General features: G+C 36.2%; 1 protein-coding gene across 1 annotated transcript in view; it reads right to left on the reverse strand.

The window, feature by feature from the left end:
• Positions 1–21,945, reverse strand: part of ANO2 (anoctamin 2) — a gene marked incomplete at both ends in the record, with an annotated part of 184,700 nt that overhangs the window by 11,469 nt on the left and 151,286 nt on the right. Inside the window, 4 exons of the mRNA XM_084296494.1 lie at positions 7,142–7,290; positions 16,109–16,209; positions 17,099–17,156; positions 18,512–18,623. Coding sequence (XP_084152620.1) covers positions 7,142–7,290; positions 16,109–16,209; positions 17,099–17,156; positions 18,512–18,623 — 420 coding nt within the window. The remainder of the gene's footprint in view (positions 1–7,141; positions 7,291–16,108; positions 16,210–17,098; positions 17,157–18,511; positions 18,624–21,945) is intronic.

Genomic DNA, 21,945 nt, shown 5'->3' on the forward strand with positions numbered 1-21,945 from the left:
ACAAAAACTGTAAAAACTGTAAAGCAACAGTTTGTATTCTGTAAAATAAACCTTTTGTTTGTTTGCTTTTTCTGTAAAACATTTTGTTTGTTTTCTGTAAAACAAACAAACAGCAAACAAAAGAGAGAAACAAGAAAAAACAACTAAACCCCCAGTTCCCTCCAGCAAAGCTTCTTCAGCTTTAGAGTGAGTTTGTCCTTAATTCCCTTGTCTTTCAGTGGTATGTTAGGGCACATAGAATCTACCTGATATGGGATTATGGCATAGTCTCATTTGTGTATATTTAGAGTCTGTAAAGGACCACCACTTTTTTTTTTTTTCTTTTTTTTAAGAAGTTGCCTAAAAGTCTTTTCTTCAATGGAAATCAGGAGGCTTCAGTAGTGAATGTTACTCATGAGATAGGGTCATTTCATTGCAAAAATGATACATTATTTTAATATAATACTTCAGGGAAGTGAAAAGGGTTTATTTCTTCAGAAAACAAGGAAGAGTAGAAGAGGAAAAATACACAAAAGTATACTGACCAAATGCAGAGTAATCCCAATAAAATTAAACTAATAAATCTAACTGTAATTTACAGTTCTGAACTAAATAAGCAGCAGTATGAAAAAGGTGTTGCTGTGAGGCAGTATGTATTGTCGCTTCTTTTCCAGGAAATCCCTGTGTCATTCCTCTCCCCACCATGAGAGAGCTGTTGCACTTTTTGTGAAAATCAGGTCTTTTCATAGCACAAGAGTTTTCTGTAAAATCATTTCCTTAGGCACTGTAGTCAGAGCCTACCACTGACTGTTTTCTCCAGTATCTTCTCTTGCATGCATCTTCTTTTGTGTACACAGATTGCAAGTCATCTAATTGATTTTCCGCTTTTCTCTTACAAATGACAACATATTTGCATAGTAAATTATTATCTCTGCCTGAAATATATATCCTTTTAATTCTGATTCTCATTGCTTTGCGATAAAGAGTGTATCCTAATGTACTCCAAGACCGAGCTTTTTCAAAGCATATGAGCACTCTACCCTTGAAATTATATTTTCCTGAATATTTTACATTCAGAGTCAGGAAAAGGAATTATCAATGATATAAAAACAGGTGTTAGAATAATATCACAAAAACAAAACAAAACAAAATAAAAAAACATGAATGCTTAGCAAAATACATCGCTCCAAAATGCACCTTATTAAATTTTAAGTGAATTTAGCTGGAATAGAGCTGGCAGATTTCTGTTAAAAAAAAAAAAAAGGCATTTGCAATATTTTAAGTATAAACCACACACAGATTTGCTTTGATGTTGCTTATTCATTGCCTGGGAAATTTCACTTTATTGTGTTTTTTTTGTTTGTTTGTTTTTGTTTTTTTTTTCAAGTTCATGAGGTATGTTCAAGGTATGCAAAGGTCTTCTGGATAATTGTGTAAATATGTCTTCATAGAAAACTCTGTGCCAGCAATCTTTGTGTGGCCATCTTGAAATCTCTTCAGTGTTCCAGCCTCCTTTTCATGAAAGTGTCAATGATGTAAAAAGCAGACAGAAAAAAAAAAAGAAAAAAAAAAAAAGAAAAAAAAAAGCCATAATTTAGATGGCCTAGAGTATCAAATTTGCAATTATTCAAAACAAGCAGCATGTGACCAGCCTCAGCAATTTAATTGTGCTTGTTTAGTTTGGTCAGTATTTATGCAAATAGAAGATATGTCAACATTGTTGCCAAGGTTGCATGGATTAAAAAGAGAAAAATTCCCTTGAGCACAGTTCAGGTCCCAGAATCAACCTAGTTGTATCATGCTGGGGTTCTCCAGATGCCTGTTCAGTCACAGCAGAAACATTTACACTATACTGAGTGCACTTTACACTTTACTGAGTGCCTTCACGAAGACTTTTCCATCAATGACAGCTGATGCCAAGACATCCTATTTTGGGCCAGAATACTTGATGGTAAAAAATATCCTTTTTTACATTAATGCTAATACCACAAGGTCTCCATGCAAAGCTCTTGTAGTGCTTACATATGCACTATGCACAACCCTATGGCCCTACATAGGTGTCCTGCTTGACTTGGGTTGCTATTCTCTGTGCTTTGAGGCAAAATGTTATAGAGACCTGTGCAAGAAGCTAGACCTCTGGACATCCAGCTTTTTTTCAGATTTCATACTTTGGTAGGCCAAACTGGAGACCACACAGATGAACATGACCCAGTCTCATGTCACAAGCTAGTTAACAAAATGACTGAGAGTTGTGCATAAGGGAAATTGAAGAACATGGGCCATAAAGCCATCTCCTAGGGCATTAAAGCAGGAGACTAGATGTGTGGTCAAAGGTGACTTATTGAGACTAAAGGTATGTCAGCATCTTGAGAGAAGGTACAGAGTCGAGGAAAATTCCAGGGTGAGAGGCAGTAGATATACAAAGAATCTGTTCCATGATAGTTCCCTTGTAAACAGACTCTACAACCTTAGATATTGGCAACACCACAGCATCTTGGTGTGTTTACTGTACGAGAAACAGCATTGTGGGTGGAGCAGAGTGAGGACACCACAGCCAGCTCTGTGATATCACCACAGGGTTGGAGAACTTGATGGTACTATGGAGTTGATAAACTGCATAGGCAGCCCTGAGCTGAACTGATAACAAAATCAAGTCCTCTAAGTGAACTTCACTCATAATAATCTCGTTATAATACCAAAGTATTGTACATCAAAACCTTATCTGAATGAAGGTAATTGTTTATAGTTGTTTTGTCTTTTTTCTTACATCTGTATCATATGCCATAGAATTATATGTTACTCTAAGTAAAGAATGGAAAAAGCTCCTCAAAATAAATTTTTCAATATATAATCAAGCCTGGATGAGAAACTAAGGAAAAGGTATAATTTACTACTCTTTAGTAATAAATGTGTGCAATAAGCCTACACACAACAGAATAAGCTGGCATTTTCAAATCCATCCTCATTATAGAGATTATAGAAAAATGCAGTTTTCTCTTCAATGATTTTTTTTTATTATTATTTTTATTTTTCTGCCTCACACATTGCTTTTTTGATGGCTTTTCCTGCTCAGGGGGAAATCCTTCCAAATCTCTCAGATTAATTCTTATGGTAATCAGTTGCTACAGACTTTGGATCTGATCATTTCCTTCTTAAAATTCAAAACAGAGTTTTGCCATTGCTTTTTAACAGCAGCCAGATGATGAAATCCTTTACTATTATTTCTGTCTGAGAAAAAATGTTTTCAATTAATTACTACATGAACCTTGGACTCTGAGGGGCTAGACTGGAGACAAGACGAATGAAATAAGAATCTGAAAGTCATTCATGATTTTTTTTTCTCAAAAGAAAGGAAAAGACAGTAGTAGTAAAAATTTCACACATCCACATGCATCATTTGAATGGTTTTGGAGATATTTTTTTTTAAATTTTGTTTCATTAGCAATATTTATTGCTCTTCTAAACATCAACTTCTTGCCAATTCCTATCACTGCAGGCTACATGTGTTGTGAACTTGCTACCAGCTGGATGAGGAAATTGCTATACATGATACGTAAGTTGGGAATGCATATGGTCTGGTATATTGGTCTGGGTCAAAAGTCATTGCAGAGTTTTAGCAACAGGAAGTACTTATGACAAATTTGACACATTAACAGTGATAGTTTACATTTCAGGATTCATTGCAAAAAAAAATCTGATCATGTAGAAACACTGAAAATGTCTCTACTTAAGAATGTCTGCTAAGAAATATAAACATATATATCAGTTAATATTATCAAAACAAACCATCATCAGAAATTTCACTGGTGCAAATTAGAACTGTGTGCAGACATGCTATTGACTGACAAGGCACATTCAAGAAAGAAGCTCAGTACGGTCTGCTGATTGAAATCAGATTCAGAGTTGAGGTCACTAACAAAAAGACCTGCAAGAGCTTTCCCCAAAGGAAAACAGAGTTCATTTGTCATGGTAAAATATTGGCCTCTTCCTCCCACACTACTTGTACATGTAAAATGCCTCTGAAGTCAATGGAAGTTTACATGACTTGTAGACTTTAGGTTTTACCCTCTTATTTGTTTTTTAGACTAATATATGACTTTATCTTAAAAACTAAATGCCTTAGTCTCAATTTCCTGCTTAGTCTATGTTATATCAAAGTCAGGTACTTGATTTTTCTGGATTTGCTCTTAGCTATTTTTTTTTCCATTTCATGAACAATAGTTGAAATACAACTTTGTACAAGAGTCAGTATCCATGAAATCATTATTCATACCACTGGATACCCTGAATTTGCTTCGATGTGGTTTTTTTCCACACTGCAGCTGCTCTCAGCCAATTGGTTTAGAACTATTGCAATATAACTCTTCAAGAAAACTATCATTCCAGTTTATGAATAGGAGATTCTGTCTTTGAAAAGCAGACACGTTTTTTTTGCCTCAGATTTCCCAGCTTCATCCTAGCTACCTACTTAGTTATCATTTTAAAGCTTTGGCTTGAGGAAATCCTTGAGTCTTTACTCAAAGACATAAAACACCCTACTGTTACAAGTTGTTAGGCCAAACCCTCAATATATCACCTTTCATAACTAAAAAAGTAAAATGACAAGTGGCCATACTTCATTGGGTATGTCTTTCTTGGACAGAGAGGGCTCTCAGCAAATTCATGGATTTGTGAGTGGGGAGGAGGGCTGAAAAGTGAACAGGCTAGTGGAAAGTACCATTTCCTTTTATTTACTTTTCTGATGACATCTAATGCAAATTATGAGAAACCTTTCTACGGACAAGCAGATTTATTTTGTTTTGGGTTGTAGATCACCCCTGAAGTGGTAGGGATAAGCATGGTGATATAGATGCTGGCTTTGGGACAGCTAGAAATGGCAATCCCAAGGAACAGGATCACCTGTAACTGTTTTAATTTAGGATGATGTTAAACATTCAAATGCAACACAGCCTGTAATTACATATAAAGAACTGAACACTTTCTACTGCAACATTAGGTAGACTTGTAAAATGCATGACCTGGAAGAAGGTAACACTCCTGGGCACTTCAGCACAGACTAGCTTTAAGACAGAAATGGCTGTAGCCTGAGTGAGTGAGTGAGTGAAAGAAATTTGGATTGTTCTTTTCCTGCCAACAATTCCCCCTTTCATGTTTGTTGTTTCTCATTCTTGCTGTTAATAGGTTAATCATGGTTAAAGGCACTGGCTTGGTGTTCCCATTAGCCATTACACCTTCTCTCACTTTATAAGTGTAGTGATAGTATCGTTGCTGAAATGGAGTACAGTGACTGCCTGATTTTGCAGAACAAAGTCCAGTGAAAAAATCATTTCAAAATACATTTCTCAATATAAAAATACAGGAGATTAAAAAAAAAAAAAAAAAAAAAAAAAACAAAAAAACAGCCAACCAAACAAACAAAAAAAAAGCAGTTAAATCTCATTATCTCTATTACTTTACTATTAATTTAACTAGACCTAAGTGAAGTATTAAAAAAAAAAAAAAGGAAAAAAGAAAATAAAAGGAAATACTAGCAGGTTTGAAATGGCCAGTCCAAAATGGAAGTGAGATTGTTATAACAGAAGCTCCTCTACTTTTGACAAACTGTACTTTAAAGCTCATCCTGGAATTGCTCCAACCATCACCTCTCAGACAAGTGGTGTCTCCCCAGGAATAACCTGCCTCATGAGGAAATGCAAAGAGAATATATGACTTCAAGCATGTGAGTGGACCAGAGTTCAGGTCTCCTTCAGAGAGGGCACATGTCAATCCTTTCGATAGAAAGAGTAGAAAAGGTGATGACTGCCTGGTGATTAGGGTGGGTACTGAATGACCTGGATTCCAGAGTGTTGGCTTGGTGAGAAGTTTTCTGTGTAGTCTTAAAGATGTCACCCATCTTCAAAAGTTAGAGCATCCTGGAAGAACAAACCTAAATTTACTGAATACCTGGATAGAGATACGTAACCTGGTCATGACTGTCTCTGCATGAAACACTATTATCATCTGTGAGGGAGAATCCAAAGACCCAGTCTAGAGTTTCTTATTCATATTTTTTTTCATTCCTCATTGAGCAGATAGCCACAGACAGCAGTGAGAGTTTGAATAAAATCTGTGTGAAAGATTGAGAATTAAGTTCTGAAATGGCAGTTAGATATCCCTCTTCCTTTCCTTAATAGCATAACTCTTCTTTTATATCCCGGTATTTTTTAAGCAATTCATAAAATAAGTCTTTCATATGCATTTACTGATTTGTTTCCCTTCACTCCCCCACTCAAATCAAATTTAGAAAAATAGGTAAATGCCCTTCAGAGCAATCTCAGCTGACAGGTTCAGTGCTGAGCTGCACAAACTGCTTCCTGACAGTGTGGGTGGTCTGAATCACTCCACAGTGAATCTGACAGCTGAGTGCAGTGGTATGGACCTGGGGCAACAAGCGGGCTGGGGTGGTGCAGCTTGGGTTTCATGTGCTGCACATTTGTCTGGAATCCCATGGATGAGGCATAGCTTGCCATGGCACACTACAAGGCTCGGTCAGCCATTCTCTTCACTTGATAAACTAATCTCTTGTAAACAAATACTTAGATCAGTAATTCATCCATTCATTTGCAGGGCATCTGCCTAATTATCCTTGAGTGACTGCAGAATGAGGCACTCAACATAGTTTATTATCTAGGCATGAGGGACTAAAATAAAATACAGGCTTAATGTCAAGTGATTTATAACATCAGTAGCTCAGACCCTGATACTACAAGTTATTCCAACAAGGCAGACCTTTGTTTCTAAGTGGTGTGTGTCCTTATCACTGAATCAAGGGTGATCTCCTATATAGACATCTTACAGACATCTTTGAGTCTACTCAACTTATCCAGAAGGAAAAATCATCTTGGGCTGAAGTAATATGTGGAAAAATTCAATTGTAAAGGAGAATTTTTCAGCAAAGTTCATGTGCAGAGGCAAATAAGGTAATAGAGGTTGCAACACACAGCCAGATCCTAAGGTGAGTTGAAACAACTGAGAGGGAGATGGTGGCAATTGAGGTCTTCTTTACATTTACTTAATGCTACTACATAATATAAGGTTCAGATCCATAAACACATCCATAAAAGATATCTCCAAATCTGCCATTATATAATTTCCCTTTGGAAAGGGAATTCCAAAATCTTACTCATTTCCATGTATTCTGGAGTCAATCCAGTGAAAGGTTCCAAGCTGTAGTCAAGATCCCATTGCTGAGGGTCCTTTGATTGATTGGTGTTCATTTCCTTTGGTTCAGTTCTTCCATCCTTCAGCTTCCTGAAGAGCTTCTTTAACTTCCTGAGGAACAAAAAGTTAGACTGGACCAAGTCTTTTTCCTTTTTTTCCACCTACAGGATCTGGTCTAAATCTTTGCACTGTAAAACTAAATGTATATCAAGTTACTTCAGTATCACACAGGCTTGGTTTGCACCATCCACTTTAGTTATGATGTTTCTTATTGCCAGGTGATAGGCTGATGGAAGCAGTTCTTGCTGTGTTCCTCTGTCGAGGGAAGTTACAACACCATAACACTGTTATGATGGAGTTGAACCTAGTACTTTTAATACTTTTTTTTTTCCCTCTAGATATATGTTGAAAAAGCATCTTTCCAAAGCTCAGGCACCTTGGGCCTAAATACTAGTGATTATTAATACGTCTCCCTCAAGAATGAATAAAAGAAAGAAACAAACAAATAAAATACGAGAAGGTAATGTGATACCTTCATACATGTATGTCACATCTAGCACAGGTGTACTTTCCTCTCAATCTGAAACTTGGGAACTTCCATATAGTATACCTTTAAGTATATAAATATTAGTGACTTAAAGTTGTCCCTGTGACCAACAGAAAACACCTGAAGCTCCTCAGGCTCCACTGCTGTTTCAAACCTGAGTATCTTTTTAAATGGGCAAAAGAAAAAGGTTTCGCTTGCAGAACCTTAAAGAAGCACTCTTTACTGAAAATGATGAGACAACTAATAAAAATAATAAAATACATTCCTATGAAATGTCAAGTATAAGCAACATTTGAATTCTACTAGTGGCCTTCGTAACTGGAGAAACATGTTTCCCTTGCAGCTACTTAACAGCCAAACAGCCTTCAAACTAACAGGAGAGATTCATAAGAGAGCTTAAGAGATTCATAAGACAGCAAGATCAGTAGAATTTGTTCTCACGGTTGTTTGTCTTTCCTTTTACACACAAACAAACCTTTATTAGTTTGGATTCAGTAGAAACTATTGGTATAGAAGTCTCACTTGGGATATATGTAGTAGGATTCACTTCAGCACTCAACTAACTATACAGCCCATACTGGAACTCACTGAGGAAGAACGGGAGCTTACTGGAACTCCTTTGCAAGTTTATTCCTAAACTACTAGAAACTACAAAATTATTTAACTACTAAAATCAAACTGTAAAGATTTCACTGAATACTTGTGAAAAAATACACATTTCTAAAATTAACTTTCTTGAGTGAGAGTTTACTGACAACGTAAAAGGCAAAGTATGCAGATCTATGTAGATCCTGAAAAACTTCATCAGCAGTTAGATGCTTTATGTACTTGCACAACTGTGTTATCTTCCTTCAGAGATCTCTCAAAAGAGTTTTAGAAGTTCTAAGTTTTCTTTCAAATGTGCCTTTACTGTGTATAAAGAATGAAACACTAAGCTAGCACAGAACCACTGTTATTGTGAGACTGGGAAATTCCTAATTTTGGTCAGGAAATATTTTTGCTACCTGTGAAGTATACATCTTGCCAGATAGCTGTGTTGGTGAGTTTTGGCTGCCCCTGAAGCAGAAAAGCAAAACAGTTTCCTACCATGTAAACAGAAGTTGGTTTTGTCTCACAGATCTCATAGATTAGAAGAGTGCATCTGAAATTCTCATTTTGACAATGTTTTACAGCAACACCAGCCATTTTGGCCAGACTATAAATTACTCACATGGGTGAGTAATTATTTGTGCAAGTACTTCTTTGAACCTAGTAGTAGTATCAATAAATGTCTGACTGAAACAGGGATACAAATTTAATGACACAGACAAATACATGAATTTCATAAATAGTATAATCCCAGTGTAAAATTAATCAATTTCTAAAAGAAGAGTAAAGAATTCCCACTGCCCCCAAGGATGGCATTTCAAATTCACAAGCATGGATAACTCCCTGCTATTTTATACATTGAGAAATTCCCATGGATAAATGTAATAGAATGAGATATTTCTTCAAAATCAAAGAAATGAAATACAGTTGAATTAGCACGCAACATCAAGATTTATACTTATTGTATGTCTTCATTTTGCAGATACAGTTTATTTTTCAAGAATGTGCACAACATTATTTTATAGTTCTTCACATATGTACTCTATGAGTGGAAATCCAGAATAACTGCAGTAACATTTTGCCAATAGTGTAAACAGGGCTCCCCCACAAACATGTTTCCCACAGCTTGTGATAAATCCTTTGAACTAGAGCTGTGTGGCCTGGAGACTGGAGTGTAGAGAAAACAGTAGGGGAATTCATTTGCACCTCCAGTTAAACCACTTTCTCAGACCCTATCTTATGCAGCAGGGCAAGGCTATCCAGAAAACATTGCAACTAAGGTCTTTGCAGAGTAGGTTTATTGCTTTATTCCTGAATATACACCAAACTATATAGGAATACTTTGTCACCACATAGCACAAAGCCTTATAGCAGCTTGGAAATAAACGTAGTGACAGCAGAATTTCTACACCAAGTGGTGTTTACAGAACCTAATCAATTTCATCACCAGTCTGGAGAAAATTGGGTTTGTCAGACATTCCTAGGACAGATTTAAATTTGTCAGGCTCTGTCAGTCTCAGAACCACAAAGCTGCACAAATCAATAGATCAACTCCAAATTTTGTTCCAGGTGCAGATGAAGACATAATTCGTAAGTGTGATGCAAACATCATCAGTATTTCAGCAATACACAGGTATGTTGGGGATAAGTAAATAGTTTGTGTACCCAGAACATTCAGTTTACATAGTTTTAATAAATGTGGAGAACATTTAAAATACCTCACAAAAATAACTAGATAGATCCTTACATCATGCAAACTCAGCCATTTCAAGACACTAAAATGTCCTTTCTATACTTCTACTTTGATGGCAATCAAGGAATGTAGTACTCAGAGGGTAGGAGAATCAAAGAATTCCCAGGATGCCTTTCCAGTATATCGCAATTAATTTCCTAATGTGAGGGACTTTCAGGAGAGTGAACAATAAGTTCAAGACAGTGCCAATTTCTGTTCCAATAAAATGGTATGAGCTATAAATGTCCCTTACATTTCCGTAGACAGATGATATTGAAGAGCATCTAACTGTCATTGTGCAGCAGCTGAGATAAAATTGGGTGTGTTAAAATGTGAAGTCTGTAGATGTGTGATCCAATCCTCTAGTTATAGCACCACAGAGTCAAGTTATGTAGTTTCATACATACATACAACTCCCCTGCGAACACTGTAACTAAAACAATAGTTGTTGTTTTTATGTTTATTTGGGAATACACTAAATCCAGGACTTAGTTACTCAGAATAATTTTTTAAATTTTCAGTATAAATTATCAGTTTGAGCCAGGCATGAGGAGTGGCTCATTTCAACTTTTTGAGTTAAGCTTTGAAGAACATTCTGATTTTTATTTTGTCATTTAAAAAGGATTAACTAACTAAAAGAAAACCAAACTAATTATTTTCAAATTTTCTACGGAAATGTATTTTAGTGTTGTATACAAGTATGTGAAGTTTCAGATGAAACAGAAATGTGTCAGAAAGTTAAAGGAGCACAGAACAGAGATTTGCACAGGGTTATTCTCCAGCTATACAGTAGTACAGAAAGGAAAATGAGTTTTGCAGAACTTTATAGTTGCACATATGATTGTCTTATTAAAACTGAGTAAGATCTTCAGATGCACTTGTCTGAAATCTGTTTGTAATTACTCAGATCAAAATCTTTAAACAAAGTTGACAGAAAATAATGATCAAGACATGTTTCAGGTTTGATTTCTGCATGCCAGGCAGCCTGACCAGTGAGAAAGAGGAAGGTTTGTCTTTTCAGGGTGAGTCTCTAATGCATTGTGCAGTGATGTCTCTAGTGCTCAAGAGGTACAAGCAGGAAAGTTTTGTGGCACCACTAATAGCCATCTGAATCTGGACAGAGACTGCTGAACTGCCATTATTTCAGGTCTTTTTGCCAGTGAATATCTAAAAGCAAGAAAAATTCAATTCTTGAGACTGAATAGCATGAACAAAGAATGAAGGTAGGATCAAGGAGAAAGAAAACAAAGATTTTATTTTATTTTATTTTATTTTATTTTTTGTCAGAAGGCTATGCCTAGAGCAGTTAAAATACTACTGCATTTTCTCACAAGAGAATGTCATCAAACTAGTGTGTTAGATAAGAGGTGGGAACATGGCTTAAAGACACTGTAATTTCTAATATAGCTAATAAGCATCCTATTATGAAAGGTAACCACCATCTGAAGAGAGAATAAAATCACTAAAGGAAAACTTTCCATCCATGAAGTGCCTGCAAGCTTTGGAGACCAAAAAAAAAATATATATATATATATATATATATAAATAAAAAGGACAAAAATAGAGAAATCAAAAACAGAGGAATGATTCAACAGTTAACCTATTTATATAGTAATGAGAAGTATCAGGATTTGGGTGAGCTGGGAGAAAACATGAAGTTGACTTGGAAAAAATGACAAATGATAAATAACGGTATGTAAAGAGGCTGGAGCAGTAAAGTAGATGTGAGCAAGTTGAATTGGGACAAACACAGGAAAATGATTTTCTTGGCACAAGTCTTTGTGCCTTTGGTGCCTGTGCAGTCCCCACAATGCATCTCCATCAGAACTTGCTGGAAAGATTGGAACTGAGGATCAACTTAGCTATTTCGCAAGACTCTCAGTTAGTAAATGGCCTCGTGCACTGCAAAGATTACCTGTGACAGTTACCAAGAACTGGATTTGAAGTATTTCATGGCAATACCTTCTACAACGGAGATGCAAATGGGAACTCTACATGAACCTAAATGCAAGGAAAGTCAGAAAATCCCCAGAATCCAGCTGCCAGAGATTAAGGATTATATATATCGGGTAGTTTTTAAGGTTATCCTTCCAGTTTATGCTTTTACCCGTGCAGCATGCTAGAAAAAAGTGCAGACAGAAAGCTAGATAGAAAAGTGACTAGGTCAAGCAGCTGGAGCACCTATATCTAGAGAAGAGGATGGAAGTGCAGTGACTTAGATTCTTCTGCCCTTGTGTTTAATGTTGCTTTGGGGAAGGAGACCTGAGAGTTCAGAATTTTCTTCAGTCATATTCCTACAGTCTGTTCATATGAGAGAGCTTCTCATTTTAGTGGGCAGAAGGTACAAGAAGAAGGTAGAGGAGGAAGGAAATTGTTCTAATTTCTCATCCTGGTCCATAAATCTATGGCATAGTCACGCTTTGTTGGCCCACTCAGACCTCCTGGATTCCATGGGAACTTCACCTGTGTTTGATATTTATTGACTTCTCAAAAAGATAAAAGAAAAATAAAAGGGGGGAGGGGGGGAGAGGATATCCAATTAAATAAGAATAATTTATGAGAGGTGAAATGCAATATTAAAGATAGCAACTATGAAAGGATGCCTTTAAATTGGTTTTATAATCTCTAGATATTTTAATCCAGCGTAGTTAAGAGTATTTTGAAATAAATGATGGAAAGTGATGTTGAATAAAAAGGCCAAAATCATGGGTTCACTGAAGTTGACGGGGGTTTTTCCATTGACTTCAATAAGGCCAGGATTTCACCCTAAAGGTTTATCACCAAGGTCAAAGACACAGAGTGATAAAATAAACACATGGATTTTTTTTTTATTTTATTTTTTCCACTGAGTTCAGAAATACAGAATAGAAGTAATGGAGTCTTAAAGGAACTCTAGGTTCAGGCTCCCAAGCCCTGCAGCCTTTTAAGGTCAATTTCTGTGGAAACAGTAAAAGAATTATGGTATGTGACACATCTGAGTGAACCATAGCAAAGTTACATCTGTTAAACTTGTGAATTCCAGCCCCACACAACATACATTTCAATTCAAAGAGGCTTAACTTTCCATAATTCAAACATTGTTGCATTTACCTAGCTGTTTTGATATTCTTGGATGCAGAAATGGAAAAAGAAATCACGGCAAGGTTTAGAACACTAGAAAGTCACATCTGTCATAGCTGTGGGGCAATTTCTCCAGAAACATCACAAGAAAGGGTAAGGATGTGGTCCAGTGACCCTGCACAATACAGGACTGTCATCTGAAGTTTAACTACATATCTCTTCAGTCAGCACTGATAAACCAGAATGAAGACATCAAATGATGTTTCCCAACTGTCGCAGCCTTTATGCTAGAGACATAATGGATGAGTGTTGCTTGTAAACTCAGCCTATCATGTGCATACTTATTTTTATTTTTTGAGTGAAAGAGGCAGTAAATGGGACTAAGTCATTGTGATCTCCTGTAAACCAATTAAAATGCCCTGAGCTTTATGATAAATAAAATCAGAAACTTTTCTGGAAATAACTGCAGAAACCTACAGATTTCAACAAGGAAGAAAAGTGTTTTGATCTGGGTCATTGTATAATTTAGCAGAGAGATAATAGATGTCTAGAGATGTTCCAGATTTTGAAGAATAAATTGTCATTTATGATAGCCTCTCCGTATGAGTAAGGCTGACTGCAGAACTTGCACTCTAACCACAGTGAAAATCCATGGATACAATGAAAGAATTTGTCTTACTCACTCTGACTCTCGTTCCCTTAAACAGGCACAAAACAAGGGGAGAAAAACAGAGCTGCTAAAACTGGAGAAGAAAAGAGTAATCCATCTTTCTGCCACACGACAGTTTGTCACAGTGCATTGCCTGTGTGAAGGTAAATGTGGAAAATAGAAAGACCCAATGAAAACAATGATATCTTGTGATATCTTGGGAAACAAACAAACAAACAATTGTCCCTACTCTCCCTCTCTCTCTCTCCCTCCCCTCCCCCCCCCACCCCCACCCCCCCCGCCCCAACAAAACAAAACAGTCAAACAAAAACATTAATAGAAAAGAGGTAGAAGAACAGATAGAATAGGATAAAGTAGGAAGCCGGGGCAGAGAGTGTATGTTTATCTAAAGATCTTCCACATCTACTAACAGCAACATTTATAAATGCAATAGATTGCACATGACACGGTCATGCTAGAACCACTTGTGTAACATACATGTATACGCATGTTTGGAGTCCCTGTTGGTCTGCATATATGTGTCCAGCAGCCCTATGGCCAGCTCTCTGAATGTCTGGCTTATCAATAATCAGTGTGTCTGTGAATGTGTGTATGCAAAGCAGATGAGGTAGAACAAAGTACCATTAAGAAACTAGTCTAAACCAGTAGAATGGTCCATGAACAAATACAAGGCTAGTTCTGATTTAATTAGCTTAATTGGTCAGTAAAGCACAGTGCTCCTCCTGGTATAAACAGGTCTGGTGAGAAGATACACAGATATACACTTGGTTTTCTTGACAATGTAGACAAGCAAATAAAAAACAGATATGTTTATTTCATGATGACAAGATAACATTGTGATTGAAATGAAGTATTTCTCTGGGACGAAGAGGATGAAAGTTTGTTTGCTTTAAAACATTATTCAGTTTTTAAAAATGAGTTCTAAATAGGTTGCTGGCAGCAGGGTGGGGGAGCAAAAATGAGGAGGGAAAAAGGGATAAAATTGTCATATTCTTTCAGTAAGAGTTACAGGCAGGGAACTGAGAAACAATTTGACAGTAGTTTTCCGTTTTGTCTGGATCAGCCTCTGCTTTCATGAATCAAAGATAATAAATACACTATTTCTAACAATATAAAATTCCCATTAAAAAAGTCCAGTAGCCGTAAGTTTTTGGGATACAGGAAAAAAAAATCACACCAGGTTTACGTTGAAAAAGCTTTAAGACTTCAACATGTCAGATATTTTGGGAAAAATTTACCACTCTTCTCAAAACAAACTGCAAACTCCACGAGATGTAGACAGAAAACAGGCCTCCCTAGTGAACTTTGACACAAGAATAATGAAACCATCTATAATCCACATTTGATTTGTTTGGAAAGTTTTTCTGCTCTGTATTTAAACTACTATTAAAAAAAAAAAAAATCTTGCCAGGAAAGGGGAGGAAAAGGGCTCATTTTTTAAATAGTTATAATCTTTTAAGCACCACTCATCTTGATTTCTAGTTAGTATCATCAAGGCCTTCTCTAGGGATGTGATCCAAAAGCTACTTACACCAGTGAAAAGATTCTGACTAACTTCTGTGGATTTGAAGCTTGCATCTAAGCCAGACTCTTCACCTAATACAACATTTCACAGACCACTGCCACCAACAAGGATGATTCAGATAACAGAAATAAGAGCAAACCTCCCAAGAGCCAGGAGCTGGACATTCTCAGTGGATTTTTCTGAGATCCCTTTGCCACTGGAGACAAAGAGAGTTTTCTTGATGTATTGAGAGCAGAAGACACTCTGCAGTAAGCATCCTGTGTCAGACAGATGGTGAATAGCTTTACAGAACCTCTCCCATACTCTAGCTCCTGCATCACACAGTGACATAGTGATATGCAGGCATATTAGAAATGTATGAACTTCATCTGTAAACCTGTAAAATAGTCATAGATCAAGTAAAACATTTTAACATCTTTTTTGAGCTATTGCTTTTCTCCACACACTTTCTCGTCCACTTTACACTAATTTGTATTCAATGCTGCTATCCTGAAAGCTTCTCTAAAACTTCCCAAGAGATCTATCATACCTTGCCTGTTTTCCCAGGTTTCTAAAATTAATTTAGATCAATTATTTAATATGTTCAATCATTTTCTTTAAGCCATTTACTGCAGATAGAGCCAATTATTCAACATAAAATACAGCCAGATCATTTCATCACAACCAAAAATGAGATTTATCATCACATTCAATTAGAACCTACTGAAGTCAGTGACAAAAGTCCCATTCAGCTGAATAAGGATCAAGCTGTTAATTTACAGTGCCCTAGGAATAAAGTGTGGCAATGGATAAGGCTGGGATACATACGGGATTCCAATTTCAAACAGATTGTTTTGAATCAGTTGTTTTCCAAGCATAATGATGCTCAGCTGAATACAGAGTTCCATCAAACAGCCTCCTGGTGCACACTGTAATTAAAACAAAACAAAACAACAACAGCAACAAAAACACATGTAGAGTGTGAATGGAGTAAGATAATTTAAAAGTACTGACTTGGAAGAGCCACCAATGTCCATACGAGGCTGCTAATCCTGCCACCAATTTTCTCTGGAGCACTGAGCTCGTTGATCATTGCAATTCCAATCCTTAACAAGGTATTTCATCTCTACTCATAAAACCACATTAAGGAAAATATGTGATGCTCTGAAATAACTTATTGTGCCCTGGGGCTACTATATTTCCTTTTAAAATATTTACTATATAATCAATGTAATCAACATAATGCAATATCACCAATAGTCTTCCAACCTGATGTCTCCCAAGGGAGGAGAAAGTCTTCAATCTTGCGAAGACTTATGCTTAAGCTTTGTTGTAAAACCGTGAGTAAGTCTGTTGCTTTTCAAGTGAATACCCACAGCAGTTAAAAGGATTTAAAAAAAAAAATGTTTACAGGTTTAGCACAACATGGCCATAGCTTTTTAGGCTATTAAAATCATTGAGCTTCTAGTAATCTACAAAATTAAGAACACAAGTTCAAATTCCAGCTCTGCCATAGGTTTCCCAAGGGCTTGGTCAAATCATTTAATGTTTGCACATTAGTGCTCATTTATAAAGCAGAGAAATTGGGATGCTTCACCTAAGACTGTGAGGTGCTTAGAACTGCAGAAAGAGAGAACATACAGCTGCTGCAGAGGGAAAATTTGGATTTTGTCCATTGATGTTGAAAATTTAACGTATTGGTAAACTTGTTCTTAACACATTTCCTATTTTTCCCTTTTTGCCTATATTCCACTGAAACACTGTACATGTATCTCTCTGTGTTAATGATTTTTCAGCTTTATTTTCATGTGTACTTACCTCTTCCATTCGATAGCCATCAAACACATATACATAATGACCAGGACGGCCGACAAATCTGAAAGTAATAACAATACATGAAATAAAACAAAAAATGGAAAAAAAAAAAAAACTTTAACAATATAACTGTGTTTTTTGTTGTTGTTGTTGTTGTTGTTTTGTTTGTTTGGTTTGGTTTGGTTTGGTTTTCATATTAGCTAAAATATATCAGAACTAGATGCTTCAACATGAAGTTTAATAGACTCAAAATCTATGCAACTTCAATTATTTAAAATGATTTCAAAATATTTTCTACCACATCCCAACTAAATCATTTTTGTTAAAAAAATCTGTGTTAAAAAAAATAAAAATAAATCTCTTTCCCTTGAGTAGAGATCACAGACAAAACTGGGAGCACATATCATAAATCACATTCTCTTGCATTTGAGTAATACCCTGAACGGACGGCATTACTTACACACACATACACAGTCAAGGCTCTTATGACTAAACTGAGAGAAACAGTGAAATTAACTTTATTATAGCCATATAAAACAACAACAAAAATAGGTTAAAAAGATAAATCGGAGATATTTTTCATTAATGTCTTCCTATATTTACAGCTGCTGGTAAAATGTATCATTAATTCTTAAATCAGTAATGCTGAATAGGGTTAGTGAAGTATATAGATTAACAAACTTTACAGCCCCCAAAAGGAACAGAATAATGATATGAAACAGAACCCAGAGGATGTTTTAAAAGTTTTTGCCAAACTTTTAGCAAACAACCATTTTAAGTTTCCCATTCAAAAGCATGTGCAATACTGTGGATAACTGGGTCCCAAAAGACAATGAACCTGAACCCATAGGAAGTCACACTTATATAGCCGGACAGCTGAATTAACTTTTTGGTCAACCAGATCATTTGCCAAAATATTCAACTTCCAGTTGACTGTAACTGTTTCTTAATTTAACTTGGGCAAATAGTGAAAAATGTGGAGAAAGTGATAGGGAAAATCGTTCCGTATTTTTAAAACAAATTAGAAAAATATTTTTTTGCTAAATGGTGCTTCAGGAAAAATGTACTAAAATGTGAAAAACACCATCAAAGCAATAGCTTTTGTTGATAAATGCAACTTCTTTCTTTCACCGAAAGGAATTATTTTTTGGGTGTGGATTATTCTTATTAAATAACGAAAGCAATTACATTTCAGAACAATGCTCTTCTTAGAAGAGAGACAGGACAGCACTCAACATCATTCCTTCCCATTCAAGAGCAAAGTTAAGACAATTCTATTTACGATGTTTGTCATAGCTGGTGAAGGTGGTCAGTGCCAGACTTAGGTCATTCTTTGACTGTATTTTTGAACACAGATCCACTTATATAGACATATCTATATACATTAATATCAATACATAAAGGACATTGTCCTACCTTCCTTTAAAAAAGGCAACATAAAAAATTGGTGCATATGAATTCACAAACTTCAATAGGAATGCCTTCAAAATCAATCTCTCCTCAAAGGCTTTCTCCGTTTTTGGTACCTCTGGGGTAAAAGAAGCAAACCAGAGAAATCAATTAGTAATTATGTAAACATCCATGATATCCTCAAATACAACACTAAACTGCAAACTTCAAATTCATATTGTTTTGTCTTTCATACTTTTCATTTCTGTCAATGCACATTAACTCCTCCACTGTCTGACTCCTTCTGATTCCAGAGAGTCATTCCAAACTTCCAAATGGAAATTAAAGACTCTTTGTTGGAAACATTAATAATGTCAACTTAATGAACTTGATTCTCTGATATGCTTCTGACAGCTTATCCCAAGTTGCTAAGGGCTGTCTATTCAATATGTTGGTGGCAAAAATCAACAGCCGTCCCCTCCCCTCCCCCCCCCCAAACCTGCCTGGATCTGAAAATACCTCACATCTCACATCTTTTCTTGTCTCTTTTCCTGCTGAGATACCTGGCCAGACCTTTCTCTGCTTCAGACTATGTCTGCAAAATCTTAGCACAGACCTCTGAATACTCTGACTTCTATTACATTATTCAATGTATAAAACTATTAAATATATTTTATTAATATTATGCATTTATTGATAAAATAGCAATAAAAGAGAAAGAAAGAGAGAAAGAGAGAGAAGAAAAAGAAAAAGAAAAAGAAAAAGAAAAAGAAAAAGAAAAAGAAAAAGAAAAAGAAAAAGAAAAAGAAAAAGAAAAAGAAAAAGAAAAAGAAAGAAAGAAAGAAAGAAAGAAAGAAAGAAAGAAAGAAAGAAAGAAAGAAAGAAAGAAAGAAAGAAAGAAAGAAAGAAAGAAGGAAAGAAAGAATCATGGTGTTTATTTAAACCCTAAAGAAACAGCAACATTCTGATAAGTTCCCACAACCCAGCATTATTTGTTATCCTTTCAACCACAAATTCATAAAAGGCCAACACACGGTTTGGTGAGCCCTAAGCTATCATTCATCTACATGTATAGAAATGCTTAATTAAGCCAACAAAAGATTTGGAAAATTTGTAGATGACCCCATATGCTGGATAAATGCTCAGGACAAAATCTCAGGGCAACAGGAACATCCAGTAACAGCAATTCAGTTTTTAAGTTGAGGGAGAAAAGCCCTGGATGTTGCCTTTTACAGAACTCTCACAAAGATGAGATCAGCCACTGGATGAAAATTTGCACACCATATATGGTTCTACAGACTCTCTTAACACTGCACTCCCTCCCCACTCTCAGATATACTATACCATACCAATAGAGGCATGCACAGAATGTGTCCTCCAGCTAGTGGATTCTGCTATACAATAAATGTGTCAAGCCAGAATAGATGCACTAGCAAGAGAGAAAACTCTCAAAAAAAACCAACCCCAATACATATAATATATGGTTGTTTGTGAGCATACTACTCCAAATCTGGGAAGCTGAAACTTTCTAGGTGGAGAATGAGCTGAGACATCTGTGGGATAGATCTTAGTTTGCCAAAGAAATTGCTGCCTTTATAAGGCACTAACACAAGTAGCTTTAATTTTGTCTCCATTTGACTGATCCTTCCTTGATGTTAATGGAGATACAAGTGAGAAAATGAGTCCTAAATCAAGTCTATCACCACATGCTTACTGAAGACAACATATTCCACCTGAGTATACCAGGATATTATCCACACTTCTGCTGGTCTGATCTGTAAGAGAGGCACAATAGTGTTCCACCTTGCTGGACCAACAAGAGGTGTGGTGGGTCCTAACGCATCCTGCACTAGCTCTCTGTATTACTTATAACAAAACCATTGTCTTCTTACTTTTTTTTTTTTTTTTTTTCCTGAAGTACTGCTTCAGCAGGTATAGAGGCAGATGTGTTAGTCCGAACCTAAAAAGAATGCAACTGATATCATAGGCACCATTATTGTGCTTATAGATGTACTTAATTTTTCACCCAAGCAAAGTATTGAGAATGTTCAGTGTTGAAGTAGAACCCTGTGCGGTCAAGACCTTTTCCTCCAGCCCAACAAACATGTTCCTCAGCTTTTCTATTAACTGCAGTGTGAAAAGAGAATTAAGCATGTTTTACTCTGCTTGGCAAAATGAAAGTTCACAAGGTAAGCATTTATCACCATGAATGCATTGTAATTTTTAAAAAAGTTTGATTGCAGTTGGCATCTGAGCCAAGCACTGGAGAAAGCTGTGTGAATGAATCTTCTATCTTACATAATTTGTAGCACTAGAGATTACTCAGACTGGATTCTTCTTAAACAAAACACCTCATGGTTAATTAGGAATGCTGCCTAAATAAAGCCAGCAAGACTGGAATGAAATGCAAAGTGACAGGAGGAGAATAATCTGCAAGTGAGAAAGAAATTCTTGTTTCTTTCACAATTCAGAGTTTTGCACCTTCTCATGGTAGTTTCCTTTTGTGTTTGTCCCACAGAGGTAATGGCAGTGACTTCCACTTCCCAGCTTTTGCTTAGAACCAGCCAAGGAGGAGGAGTCTCAACCTCATCTCTTTCCACACAGCAGTGTCATGCCCTAACCACTGTGCCATTTCTCATCTGGGAAGGTGAAGTGCAGAGGACAGAATTGCTCAGGTCAAATGAAATTAGCAGCTTTTCACTAGTATGAAACTGAAAATCTGGGCACAATTTTAACCTGAATGATAGGAAACACAAGCTTCCTTAACACACTAGCACAGAGTGTGTTTATGTAATGCTGCTAGATTCTGCCCAAAGCCTGATGCAAAACAGAAACAAACAAATTAACCCCATATGGTGACATTTTTTGAAAATTCTTTGCTTTGGTTTTGTTTCTTTCAAATACTTTTATAATGTAATCTAAACTACCTAGCTCTCATTACTGGTAAAGCCACAGAACCTATTTCAAAAATTCAGGACTGGACCTGTATGATAACTAAAAAACCTTACTTTATGGTGTTCTTCAAAAATAGGACTAAAATAGGTAGTTTCACTTTTGTGAACTTTTGTCTTGAGAATTGAGGATAAGAAACAGAAGTCCTGAGTTCCTAAGGTTTTAACCTGAAGTCTGCTAGATCCACAAAACTTTACATCACTGTAGCTTTACAGGGATATAATCTAAAATTTTGAATGACTGTGTCAGGTTCCAATTGTAAAAAAGTTTCCAATTTGGAAGCCTAAGTTTAGACACCCCAAAATTGACAGGCAGAGTACTTACTACAGTTATAGGCTTCTGTGGTTGCGGATTGACTTTCAGTGTTTTGAATAACTGACTTCATGTTCCTAGCCTTTGAAGCATCTAGAATTATAGGTGATGTATAAAAATATGGGAAGCAATATTTAACAATGGATATAAGAATCTCATGTTAGGGCCCTGTCAGTAAACATCTTTAACGTAATTCG

Source organism: Netta rufina (assembly GCF_964035555.1).
Source record: "Netta rufina genome assembly, chromosome: 1".
NCBI classification, from domain to species: Eukaryota; Metazoa; Chordata; class Aves; order Anseriformes; family Anatidae; genus Netta; species Netta rufina.